We start from the raw sequence: 13,569 nt of genomic DNA on the forward strand, positions 1-13,569 counted from the left end.
CCTTCATATCGAGACCTATGGAAGGTGAACGATGTGTTCATCATCGGGCATAATAAAGCGATGCTCCCCGGACCTAGAACGAGTTCCAAAGCCTCGGAAAATACGGTAAACGGTTACACACGACGGATAGAGGGCCGTGATATTCGTACCTAACCGGATATCACAGCGCAGATCTCGCTCGATGTCGGTTACGGATCAGTAATTAACGAAAAAGAAAGATTTTTACCTTTTTAAGACTTATACTAGGGATGAAACTCTCCTACTATATAAAGGGAAAGTTTTTATTTGATAACACACATTGTAAGACGTGAATCAAAGCAATACAAATTCATTTTCCGCTTTCTAGTTACTGCAAAAGTTCTTATTTAATTATCTTATTCTTCATTCACAACTAGGCTCGAACCAAAGGTCCAATCGAGGGCAAAATTCTTGTTCGGCCTAGGTTCGAGCTAGGCCATAACATTACAACTGGTTTGATCGTTTATTTTATTTTTAACTCGTTTATTTAATATTCTTGCTTATTTGTGTTGAATCAATCCACATATCCTTAAAACCGCGTATAAATTTAATTGTTATCTGATTTCAAGGTTAAACACTTAGATAAAAGCAATAAAATTGCATCAATCATTTGAAAAAAGGACAACTTTTTTTTAATAAAAATCATTACTTTTATGGTCCACTAAATTTTTCTATAATTTTTCAAACTAGCTTGAATATCTATTTAATTTCGTTAAGTTAGATTACCTTTTTCATTATTTACTTTTGTTAAATCACAAGGATTAATGGCCAGGAGGTAAGTTTAAAAACTCGTTACACCAAACTTATCTCCTGCAGCTATTGAGCATTTAGCATCAATGCTCATCTCCGATTCTAATGGCCATATGCATTTAGCATCACATTTCAACAAAGACCCAGACAACCAATTGAAAATTAATTTTCCTTTCTGCTTCTCATGAACAGGTTATTCATGTTGTACAGTTTCCCGTGTGCATTCTGATTTTTTTTTTCTCTTTCGAAAATCTATGCATCATTAGCTCAGGTAAGCAGGAAAGATGAAAATGTAGAAGGTTACAATTACACTCCCTTCTCCTTGAAACTCTTGGTCAGCCAGATAGCAGTTTCCCTTGGAGAAACCTTTTCTGGTCCAAATGGCTTCAGTAACACTGTAAGCTCTTCTAAACGCTCTTGGTGCAATAGTTGCGCGCTGAACTCAAGTAATCCTTCTAAGGCTTCAGCACGTTGCTGGTAAGAAGAGGTGTCAAACCTCCGGGGACGAGATTCTGAAGATGACCGGCTTGAAGCACCAGTTGTTGCATCATGTTCTGAACATTCACTTCCAATCCGCGCAATTCCATGAATAGGGTCAATTAAAGGTGGCTTGGGAAAGCTTCTATCAACAACCTGTACTGTACACTTGTCTTTTGTGAACGACCAGTCACTATAGCGTGGTGAGGGGGAAGACAACTGAACAGATTTCGGTGAAGCTCTCTGGATGGGTAAAAGAGGGTCTTCTGAAGAAGCCAAGGGATCAACCATCTTGTCAATTCTTGGAGCATTCACAGAGACATCCGGAGACTTCATTTGGTGAAGAAGACCAACATTATGTTTGTAAGGTGACTCCAACTTCCCAGCTTTTGTGGATAAAGGAAGAGAAGTTCTACGCGTTGACTTGGAAGGTTGGCTAACTGGTGTATGTGTCACTGGAAGCTGCATTTGTATGTAAGTATATAAGTGTAAATAAAAACTCAAGCCTTGAAGAACTACAAGTATAATCTCAACAATCTAGCACCAAGAAAAGTATCTACATTCCTGTCAGGAATTTTCTTCATTTGTTTTGACTTTTACATTGAAGATCTTAACAATACTATTCAATCAGAAACATACCAGTTCACGGGTAGAACCAGCATTGGACATCTTTAATGGAGTGCTCTGTCTCCTGTGAGGTGTGGAATTTCTATTTGAATCGAATCGCACAGTTTTGACAGCTGCCGACAACTTTGACATTGCAGAACTTTTTACCCCAAGGTCATAGGGAGTACTTTCAACAGACGGCTCTGAGAAATTTTTCTTCAAAGAACTCATTAGATTTTTTGCTCTCCGAGATAAACATGGAGAATTCATTCCAGAAATACTAGGGTTCAAAGCCCTATCACTGGACAATCGCCTCTCCTCTCTTTCATTAAAGACTGGAGCAGTTCTGGGCTCAGACAATCTTTTTTTCTTTACATAGTTTGAATTAGAGGGTTGGACGAGGAACTTGTGCTGTCTAGGGCTGTCAGAATTCAGAAGGATTTTTAACACGTAGGGCTGAAGATGGGGATGTCGGAGTAAATCTGCAGCCTGGAACAACAGTTGGGAGAGAATTAAGATGAAAAGGAGTAAATGTGTCAAACAGGTAACATCCTTGGCGCTACTTGAAGCTAAAATATGCACGTAGAAAGTAAATAGTGAACTTTGAGGAAGTGAGGGATACATACACTTGGTCTGAGTTCTGGGTTTTTCCTTAGCATACTCTTAATAAGGCCACGGCTGACAAGGAAAACGACAATAAATTCAGCAACAGTACAACAGAAATGTATTTATCCACTGGGTTGTTGTTATTGTAGCACAAAAGAATAGCAATTTGACGAGATATGCACTATGATGGGTTGCCTCAACTGTGCAAAAGATAATTTACTCACAATGCACCAGAATACGTGGTGGGAAGTGGAGCAACTATACATTTGTTAATTTTGTTAATTAGACCTTGCATATCCTGCATTCAAGACACTGGAGGTCATTTGAAGTATTACAACTGAAAATATATATATATTGCAGGTAAACATCAATTAATTTCATGATGAGAAGCCGAGAATCTGATAAAAATACAAAGATAGGGAAAACAGTAGCTAATGAATGTAACAATCATAAGAAAGATCTACCTCCACTGGTTAAAGGTAGAACAAGTTATACACCATAAGTGTAAGTACAGTTGGTCTCGCTATAGATCGAGTACTGAAGGACTACACTGCCCATCAGCCCATGGAAACAATTATAGGAAGATACCTCAAGAAATGGTTTTAGACATGCACAAGGCAACAAAATTAATTTGGTAATTGATTATATAGTTCGTGATAGTATTAAAATTCATAGTCTGGAAAGTAGCATTTCATGACTTACAAATGCTTTGAATGCCGGCTTGTAAGCAGTCATTTCATACATGCAGCAACCTGGACATGCAAAGAGTCAGCAAAACAGTGTGCATCTGAAAGCGGTTCGTGTGAAGCAAGGAAAGGTAAAGACTTACCCAAAGACCAGATGTCTGATTTACAACCATAGGGTATATCAGCAAGAAGCTCGGGACACATATAACTTGGGGTACCCACCACCTGACAGCCAGTATACCTCATCAATAGACTAAGCAATACCACAAACACAAATACAGAATATTCACAAACAAGTTACTTACAGAGGAAGCAAGATCATCCGAGGACAGTATTTTAGCAAGACCAAAATCGCCTGAAAACAACTCTTGAAATAAATACTCAAAGTCAATCATACCCAACTTCAAGTTATGAGGAACGGGGATTACCTAGACGTATATCGTGCTCTTTGGTCAGAAAAATGTTTGAACACTGGGGAAAAAAGCTAAATCAGCAAACAAATCTATGAAGTTGAGAAAGAATAACTTTGTGGTATAAAGAGAGATGCAACTCACCTTGACATCACGGTGAATTATATGATTCGTATGCAAGTGATCAAGTGCCATCAGAAGTTGAACTAGCCACTTACAAAGCTTCTGCTTATCAGTCAACATTTAGATTTCAGGAAAAGAAATGGCCGCAATATTAGAAAGTAAATTTATTAGGTGGAGGCAGGAGGGTGTGTTCCAGAAGCAAAATTGTAAATTTAATAACAACCTCCTCAGGGAAAAGAACACCATTAGCTCTCTTAATAGCATCTGCCCTGTATAAGGATTGACAAAGTGATTTAGACAATATATAGGGTAGACAAATATAAGCAACTAGATTCAGGATCTCAGGCCTAAGGTCCTAATTCTGAAAACAGTTCATGGGAAAAGGAAAAATGACTTACATATCACCACCTTCACAATACCCAATAATAATGCACACGTAGCATCCCTGAAAATTGGGTATTCTCGCATAGTCAATGGCTTGGCTGAACAAATAATTCTTCCACAGCTATACAACATTATGAACACACCACAAACTCAAAGGTTTACACGTATCTTAGATAATTTTTGTAACCGCAGTCCTTATATTGGTCTATTAGAACTTACCAATACTTGCTAAAATTAGAATAATAGCACTACCTTCTGTCCAGTAAAAGCCAGACTAACCATCAAGATGAATAGTTAAATCACTAAACATCTATCAAATTTGGATGCAGTTGCATGTTCAACCACTACAACAACGCATGAGTGCTAAGTATTCACTTTAACAGTAGTTTTAATTCTTACGTAGTTCAACATCTAACCTAGATAGGCACCCTTTTACGTTTTTTACTATTTGTAGACTTCCACTTAAAAATCTTTCATATTTTTCACACTGTGTGTCATCCGAAAGTAAATAGCATGAGTAGAAAAGTTATCACATGTACGTTGAGAAGTGTTTGAGTGAAATGGTGAAAGGACAAAACTATGAACAGACCTTTTCCACCCAGGAATCTTTGTATTCCACCACAAATCGACTTTGTATTCTTGAGATCAGTTCCATCTGAAAAAGAAAGAACCCAGATCAGAAATTGCAAACACAAACCTCCACCTCCAGATTCGCCAGTCTTTCTCAAGAAAAAGAAGGAAGAAAGAAATAGATTAGGCAGAAAGGATCTACTCGAGTTAAAGGTGCATTTAAGATAAGCAAGTATCATTGTCTTAAACAGAATTGATGATAACTTCACCTTATTAGCAAAAGCCTTTTTTATTGCTTCATGACCTGTACTAAATCAAAGAGTTCAGTAAATGTTTAATCCCTAATGCATACATAACTTACATCCTGTCAGGTAACACTGTGCAGTTCATTGCATAACTTCTTAACCATTTAAGACAATTATGGTGAATTCTATCAGAAATTTCCTATCTAGATGCCAAGATATGCAGATGTCTTCACACTCTTAACCACCCTGTTTGTCCTTTCAGTCACAAAGAAAGCTGGGAAAAAAGGCTGACCTCCTGGTGGGCAGATCTGCGTGTTCTCTCTGTCTGGCGAGCTAAGCGAATTTTTTTCATAACATATCTTTGAGGAACAGGAAAAAAAAAAAAAAAAGACAGCAATCAGAAATTCAAATAAATTGAATAATGCAACAATGAAATGACTAATGAACATAAACTGTATACTGTAACAAATATAAAACTATAGCAGATGGATTGAGAAAAGGTTGCACGCCTCCTTACTTCTTCTTTTCTTGTTTATGCCTTACAAGTAGTGCAGAGCCAAAGGAACCTTTTCCAACCTGCTCCAAAATCTCATAATTTTCCATCTTATGGGCAATAGGACCACCAATGCTTTATCAAATAGATTTCAATCCAGATATAATGGTCACATTTGAAATATCATAGTAAATCTGCAAACACCTTGTACATGTAGAGAAAGTGCATCTTTTAGAAACTTTGAAAATGATGGAATTTTCTGAACACTCAACAGCAAATGTTAGCAACACTACATCAGTCCAGAATACATTTTATTAGAGGAAGAAAAATTATAGCAAATCTGCAAACGTCTTGTATATCGAGAGAAAATGTGACTTTTATACATCATCCAAAAATGTAGGAGATTTTTAAAACCTTCACAGCAGCTCCCTCACATTCCCCCTTCTTTCAATAAGATAGGAATTTTATACTACTGTAAATAATTACTAACAACTATCCTGAGATTTTATTGGTACTAAGATAGTCAATTTTGTACACAGAACATATCATTGAAAAATTCTAAATTCTAATCAGCGGTGTAGGTCATTCAATGTAAATCAATAAACTTTCTTAACATAACATAATTTCTCATCAGTCTTTGAATACAGTAGATTCATACAAAACATAATCCAAGTACTCTGGCAATTAGTACGAAAAGCGGGAAAACGCAATGTAAAGGCTCCATTTGAAAACTTTTAGGGCAAAGCTAAAGTAAAAACAAATAAACCTAATCGAAGAGCGTAACCAATTTCCAAAAAAAAAAAGGAAAAAATGCAGCGCATAAAAGGGAAAAAGCAATACCGCATATGAGAAAAGTAAGTGCAGTAACCGAAACCGATAAATATGGAAAAAATCAAATTCCAAATAGTATGCTCCATTACGTACCTGAAACTGAAAATGATGATGAAGAAGAATTGGAGAAGAGCGTTAATGTGAAAATAGGAACGGCATTTTTCAGGTGTGATTCATTCTATATAGATGATGAGTCGAGTAGTTGGAATTATTTTAGTCAGTGAACAGAGAAGATGGAGAGCGGTAAAAGAATTGTAAACAAAGCAAAAGCGATGTGTCCGCTTTCTAAAGGACATTTTCAAACTTTGAATTTTATTTTTTTATTATTGTTTTTGTTTCCAAAAAGCGCCTTTTGTTTTTAAAATCAAAATTATGTCCCACAAAAAAAGTCATGGGGTCGAACAAACTTGAAACTTGGGCCTAAACCTACAATTTTAATAGGGATTATTCGGTTGTCGGAATTAGGAAAATAATTCTTATAAAAGTTTGATGTTACATTTGATTTACATTTTGTTTTTGGTATTAGCAATATGTATATAGTATTTTAAGGAAATTCTGATATTATTTTAAACCAGATTCAACGTAAATTAATTTGTACAGTGATTAGTTTCATGGGTATAAAACATCTGCTACCCCCACCGGTCCACAATAAGCGACCATTTTACATTCGGTATATTCATTAAGGAAATACGAACTCCTCGAGAAAAAAAATGATATATTCACTAAATTAACCTTAATTAATTGTTACCTTGACACATTGGAATATATAAATAAGGGCAAATTTTGAAAAAATAAAATTAATTTCTTCTTGATTATGTAAATGGACACTTATTTTGGACTAAAATAAAAAAATAAAATGGTCACTTATTGTGAACAGAGTAATAATCAAAACAACTTTGGTTTCAATTTTTCGTTTTTCGTAGTTTTTTGTCATAATTGAAGTGATTTTACTTGATTGAATGGAAGATCTTCCAATAACATCATCTCTATTTTCACAAGATAAGGGTAAAGACTGAATACATACTACCCTCTCTTAAACCTCACTTGTAAGAATATATTGGGTATGTTGTTGTTACTGTAACTTTGGTTTCTGTCATTTATTTTAACAAGGATAAAATTGTAACTTCTATATTATAAATTATATATTCTATTTTAGTGCAATGAGCCAAATATCTGTCAAAAAGAAAATATGGACCAAATAATCCATAAATTACTAATGTATATATTATAATTCTTGTATAACCTCATGCTAATGCCACCTGGTCAAATAACCAAGGTGACAGAATAATTTAAGGGAAACATTCCTGTAACAATTCAGTATCCAAACGGTCATCATTACAATTTACGCATAATTGCAAAATGTCATTCTCAATTACTCCTATTAAACTTAAATGACTAATTTTTTATCATGATAAATGACATCATTATGAATAATCTATATCTTTGGAAGAACATGTGAAAAACATCTAATGAACAAGTCAGAATAAAAAAATTCACAATTATATACTCTAGTTATATGAGAAAAAAGGGATTTAAAAATCATGTAGTAAAACAAGCTACGTCTTTGAAAAATTGCTGGCACCTCAGTAGGAGTGTATACGGTCAAAATCGAGTTTGCCCTTCGTATAATTAGTCAAGATTGAAATATAATGGACCGAGGGTCGTCATTATAATATCGAGATACGATGAGATGCCGGGTTATCAAGCTCAAGACCCAGACCGATCAATACCGGGCTCGAGTCAGTATCGAGCTTGGGTCAATTTCGAGTTATAATATGAAGTGTGGTTATCAAGCTCGAGATCCAGAGACCGACCACTACCAAGACCGACCAAGATCGAGCTAAGAGACAACAAAGCCGTTATAGCCGCACTAAGGGAGAGAATCTCGGCAGAAAATCAAAGAAAAAACTAATTGATTAATCTATCATGAGATTCCCACTATGTATTTTCAATTATATCCAAAGTAGGATTCTTACACTATATAGAGAGTGTCTATTATTTTTATTTCTGTAAGGGGCACATTGAACATCTAGAGAAGCAAATATTGATACACTCACATTTCAAAGATTATTACACTGATATATAGCAGGGATTATCCTTTTTGAGCTTTGACATTGATTCATCTTGCTTGTTTATAAATCTTTCTCTACTCAATTTGGTTTGCATTACATTCCTTTTTTACAGTCAATATTCGATATATATTTCTACTTACTTTTTCGATTTGTACCGAGTTACACCACGTATCCTTAGAACTACGTATAATTCAACTCTATCCGTTTTTCGGGTAAACAGTTTAGCGCGCCCACCGTGGGGCTAAGGATAATAGTGGTTATTTGGTGCGAATCTCTGTGAAACACACTATTTTACACTTGCTCTTGGAAGTATCTTTGATTTCAGGCTGAAAACGACGAATTCATAATTAATGGCCCTACCTATCGACAACGAAGCTGGCCTTCAAGATGAGAACATCAACTTAACGCCCGGGGATGAAAGGCCACTTGTCGATCCCATTGTAGCTCGGGTCGAAGAGCCAATAGACGTTAATTCACATGTGGCCATCGAGGCAAACCAACGTTCCGACCCTGAAAATAACATTCATGGTGGAACTCGATCTGCAACTCGAAATACCCAAAACGCTAAGAAAAACGGAATTAGCTTGCGTATGATTTTCGAAATATTGCAAGCTCAACAAGTAGCAATAGCACAGTTGCAGAGCCAAACCCAGGCATCAACCAGGCTCGAGCCCAGTCCACCCCAAGAAGTCACCCACAAAATGGGGCCAGCTGTACTGAGGTCAAATGAGCAAGAATAGGGGATTAATCCCGAAATTATTAAGATGCTCGAGGAACTGACAAACGAATAGAGTCAGGAGAAAGGAGGATTAAAGCAAATGACAAAAAATTGGAAACGTATAACTCCAGGATTGATCAAATCCCAGGGGCACCACCGATATTGATAGGATTGGATTCTAAAAAATTCGTACAAAAGCCTTTCCCCCCGAGCGCATCTCCGAAATCGATCCCCAAGAAGTTCCGCATGCCCGAAATTCCTAAATATAATGAAACGACCGACCCCAACAAACACGTCACCTCTTACATATGTGCCATTAAAGGGAACGATCAAGAGGACGACGAGATCGAATCTGTATTATTGAAAACATTCGGTGAAATCCTGTCAAAGAGAGTAATGATATGGTATCATAATTTACCATTTAACTCTATCGACTCTTTTGTTATGCTTGCAGATTCTTTCGTAAAAGCACACGCTGGAGCCATAAAGGTTGAAACCAGGAAGTCAGACCTTTTCAAGGTAAGACAAAAAGATAACGAGATGTTAAGAGAATTCGTATCTCGTTTTCAAATGGAACGAGTGGACCTACCACCAGTCACAGAAGATTGGGTTGTTCAAGCTTTCACTCAAGGTCTGAACGAACGAAGCTCGATAACTTCACGACAGTTTAAACAGAACCTGATCGAGTACCCAGCTGTTACCTGAGCCGATGTTCACAATCGGTATCAATCTAAAATCAGAATCGAAGATGGTCAGTTCGGAGTCCCTTCGGAGCCTATTTATCCAGCTAGGAACGTCGAAAGAACCAAGAGAGACACCGATTCACGGTCCAGGGTCAAGCAAGGATCGATATCGTCCATATAATGAAAATCGAAGGAGCATCGGACCCGATCGGAACCATGTGAGAAATGAAAGAAGAAATGATCAAGGTCGAAATAATCAGGGGTCATGACCAAAAACCACTTCGACAGGCCCATCAGGAAGCGCCGAGGCTATCGGGCCTAACAATTGGAATGTAAACTTGCCTAAAAGCGATACTACTGCTGAGGTACGACCCCCGTTCGTTTCTCTTTTTGATGCTTCAAAACTAATAATTGTAGGTAACTTAGAACAACAGTTCAGTGTTAAATGTTGCGCCAACAGTATCTGAGGCTTCTCTATCTGATCAACCTCGAATACAGGGGGCGTCACCCTCGGATATCAGCTACAGCAAAGAAAGAAAGAGATTTACGTTAAAAGGTCTTCGAGAAGACAAGATTATTGTACGGGCCAAATGGTCAAATGAATCGTGCCCGCGTAGATTGCTCAAGCCTTAAGCATAAAACATGTACGCATGTAAGATTATTTCACACAAGAATGAAAAGAGGCCACTCCAGGAATTTATTGCATCCGATTTCTATGGATATATCGAGCCTAAGGGCTTCCATTAATTCGAGTTCGAGAAATCATTCTAACTCGATCATTAAGCCTAAGGGCTACTCTCATTTCGAGTTCGAGCAAACACTCACTCGACCATTAAGCCTAAGGGCTACCCTTTCTTCGAGTTCGAGCAAACACTCACTCAACCATTAAGCCTAAGGGCTACATTAACTCGAGTTCGAGCAAGCACTCACTCGATCATTAAGCCTAAGGGCTACTCTCATTTCGAGTTCGAGCAAACACTCACTCGACCATTAAGCCTAAGGGCTACCCTTTCTTCGAGTTCGAGCAAACACTCACTCGACCATTAAGCCTAAGGGCTACATTAACTCGAGTTCGAGCAAGCACTCACTCGATCATTAAGCCTAAAGGCTACTCTCATTTCGAGTTCGAGCAAACACTCACTCGACCATTAAGCCTAAGGGCTACCCATTCTTCGAGTTCGAGCAAATACTCACTCGACCATTAAGCCTAAGGGCTACATTAACTCGAGTTCGAGCAAGCACTCACTCGACCATTAAGCCTAAGGGCTACATTAACTCGAGTTCGAGCAAGCACTCACTCGACCATTAAACCTAAGGGCTACATTAACTCGAGTTCGAGAAATCATTCTAACTCGATCATTAAGCCTAAGGGCTACTCTCATTTTGAGTTCGAGCAAACACTCACTCGACCATTAAGCCTAAGGGCTACCCTTTCTTCAAGTTCGAGCAAATACTCACTCGGCCATTAAGCCTAAGAGCTACATTAACTCGAGTTCGAGCAAGCACTCACTCGACCATTAAGCCTAAGGGCTACATTAACTCGAGTTCAAGTAAGCACTCACTCGATCATTAAGCCTAAGGGCTACTCTCATCTCGAGTTCAAGCAAACACTCACTCGACCATTAAGCCTAAGGGCTACCCTTTCTTTGAGTTCGAGCAAACACTCACTCGACCATTAACCCTAAGGGCTACATTAACTCCAGTTCGAGCAAGCACTCACTCGATCATTAAGCCTAAGGGCTACTCTCATTTCGAGTTAGAGCAAACACTCATTCGACCGTTAAGCCTAAGGGCTACCCTTTATTCGAGTTCGAGCAAACACTCACTCGACCATTAAGCCTAAGGGATACCCTAACTCGAGTTCGAGCAACCATTCTCACTCGGGGACTATCTATCGAGCCCAAGGGCTAACATTAATTCGAGTTCGAGCAAACACTCACTCGACCATTAAGCCTAAGGGCTACTCTTTCTTTGAGTTCGAGCAAACACTCACTCGATCATTAAGCCTAAGGGCTACCCTTAGTTCGAGTTCGAGCAAACACTCACTCGATCACAAAGCCCAAGGGCTACCTTATTCCGAGTTCGAGCAAGTCCTCACTGGACCACTAAGCCTAATGGCTATTCTTATTTCGAGTTCGAGCAAATCCTCACTCGACTATAAAGCCTAAGGTCTACCCTAACTCGAGTTCGAGCAACCATTCTCACTGGGGACTATCTATCGAGCCCAAGGACTGCCATTAATTTGAATTCGAGAAATCATTCTAACTCGACTACAAAGCCCAGGGGCTACCTTATTTCGAGTTCGAGAAAGTCCTCACTCGACCACTAAGCCTAAGGGCTACCCTTTCTTCGAGTTCGAGCAAACACTCACTTGACCATTAAGCTTAAGGGCTACATTAACTCAAGTTCGAGCACGCACTCACTCGATCATTAAGCCTAAAGGCTGCTCTCATTTCGAGTTCGAGCAAACACTCACTCGACCAATAAGCCTAAGGCTTACATTAATTCGAGTTCGAGCAAACACTCACTTGACCATTAAGCCTAAGGGCTACATTAACTCGAGTTCGAGCAAGCACTCACTCGATCATTTAGCCTAAGGGCTGCTCTCATTTTGAGTTTGAGCAAATACTTACTCGACCAATAAGCCTAAGGGCTACATTAATTCGAGTTCGAACAAACACTCACTTGACCATTAAGCCTGAGGGTTACCCTTTGTCACATACGTCATAATCGAGCTCGATGCAGATGTCAGTGTATATCTAGTCAGAAGTTGAAAAATCATATCTTTTTTCACCACATTCTTTCCGAGAAACGAGGGTACTATCTATATACGGTCAAAACCGAGTTTGCCCTTCGTATAATTAGTCAAGATTGAAACATAATGGACCGAGGGTCGTCATTATAATATCGAGATACGATGAGATTCTGGGTTATCGAGCTCAAGACCCAGACCGATCAATACCAGGCTCGAGTCAGTATCGAGCTCGAGTCAATATCGAGCTTAGGTCAATATCGAGCTATAATATGAAGTGGGATTATCAAGCTCGAGATCCAGAGACCGACCACTATCAAGACCGACCAAGATCGAGCTAAGAGACAACAAAGCCGTTATAGCCGCACTAAGGGAGAGAATCTCGGCAGAAATCAAGAAAAAACTAATTGATTAATCTATCATGAGATTCCCACTATGTATTTTCAATTATATCCAAAGTAGGATTCTTACACTATATAGAGAGTGTCTATTATTTTTGTAGGGGAGGATATCTAGAGAAGCAAATATTGATACACGCACATTTTAAAGATTATTATGCTGATATATAGCAGTGATTATCCTTTTTGAGCTTTGACATTGATTCATCTGGCTTGTTTATAAATCATTCTCTACTCAATTTGGTTTGCATTACATTCCTTTTTTACAGTCAATATTCGATATATATTTTTACTTACTTTTCCGATTTGTACCGAGTTACACCACGTATCCTTAGAACTACATATAAATTCAACTCTATCCGTTTTTCGGGTAAACAAGGATACACTTTAGTAGAGTAGTTCTTGTCACTATAATATATACTCCTTGTTTTGTTTTTTTCTTTTTGAGATTCTGTAAAAGGACTGTATCCCCAGAGCAGCGAAGGACTTCTTGATATTGATTTTGTTTTCTTCTGTTTTATCAGTATATTGATTGTATTTTGGTTAATTCTTCAGTTTTTATTTGTTTACCATTATTCTCTCCTAAATTATATGATTTTTATTTTTAATTCACAATATTTATCACATCTTTTCCTTAACAATTTTTTTTACAACTTTTATACAATTTAAAAATTCAAATTCACTTAAAATAATTAAATTGGATTTTCTATTTAATATTTTATCTATACAAGCAAATTTCTGAGTTAT

General features: G+C 37.8%; 1 protein-coding gene across 3 annotated transcripts; it reads right to left on the reverse strand.

The window, feature by feature from the left end:
- Window positions 1-923: 923 nt before the first annotated feature.
- On the reverse strand, window positions 924-6,470 carry LOC107816886 (serine/threonine-protein kinase Nek2). 3 transcript variants are annotated; one of them, XM_016642631.2, is made up of 15 exons: window positions 6,293-6,470; window positions 5,393-5,572; window positions 5,168-5,234; window positions 4,650-4,715; window positions 4,075-4,121; window positions 3,900-3,945; window positions 3,698-3,778; window positions 3,572-3,614; window positions 3,449-3,498; window positions 3,287-3,368; window positions 3,160-3,209; window positions 2,682-2,755; window positions 2,478-2,529; window positions 1,885-2,340; window positions 924-1,707 (listed from the first exon to the last, which is right to left on the reverse strand). In XM_016642631.2, the coding sequence occupies exons 2-15, from the start codon at window positions 5,476-5,478 to the stop codon at window positions 1,075-1,077; spliced, it is 1,833 nt and encodes a 610-aa protein (XP_016498117.2). In that variant the 5' UTR covers window positions 5,479-5,572; window positions 6,293-6,470; the 3' UTR covers window positions 924-1,074. The 3 variants fall into 3 exon arrangements, with proteins under 3 accessions (XP_016498117.2, XP_016498118.2, XP_016498119.2); XM_016642632.2 differs by having other exon boundaries at window positions 5,393-5,562; window positions 6,293-6,432; XM_016642633.2 differs by lacking the exons at window positions 5,168-5,234; window positions 5,393-5,572; window positions 6,293-6,470 and adding an exon at window positions 4,900-4,917.
- Window positions 6,471-13,569: the final 7,099 nt, after the last annotated feature.

The sequence above is a fragment of the Nicotiana tabacum genome, chromosome 19, assembly GCF_000715075.1.
Source record: "Nicotiana tabacum cultivar K326 chromosome 19, ASM71507v2, whole genome shotgun sequence".
NCBI classification, from domain to species: domain Eukaryota; kingdom Viridiplantae; phylum Streptophyta; class Magnoliopsida; order Solanales; family Solanaceae; genus Nicotiana; species Nicotiana tabacum.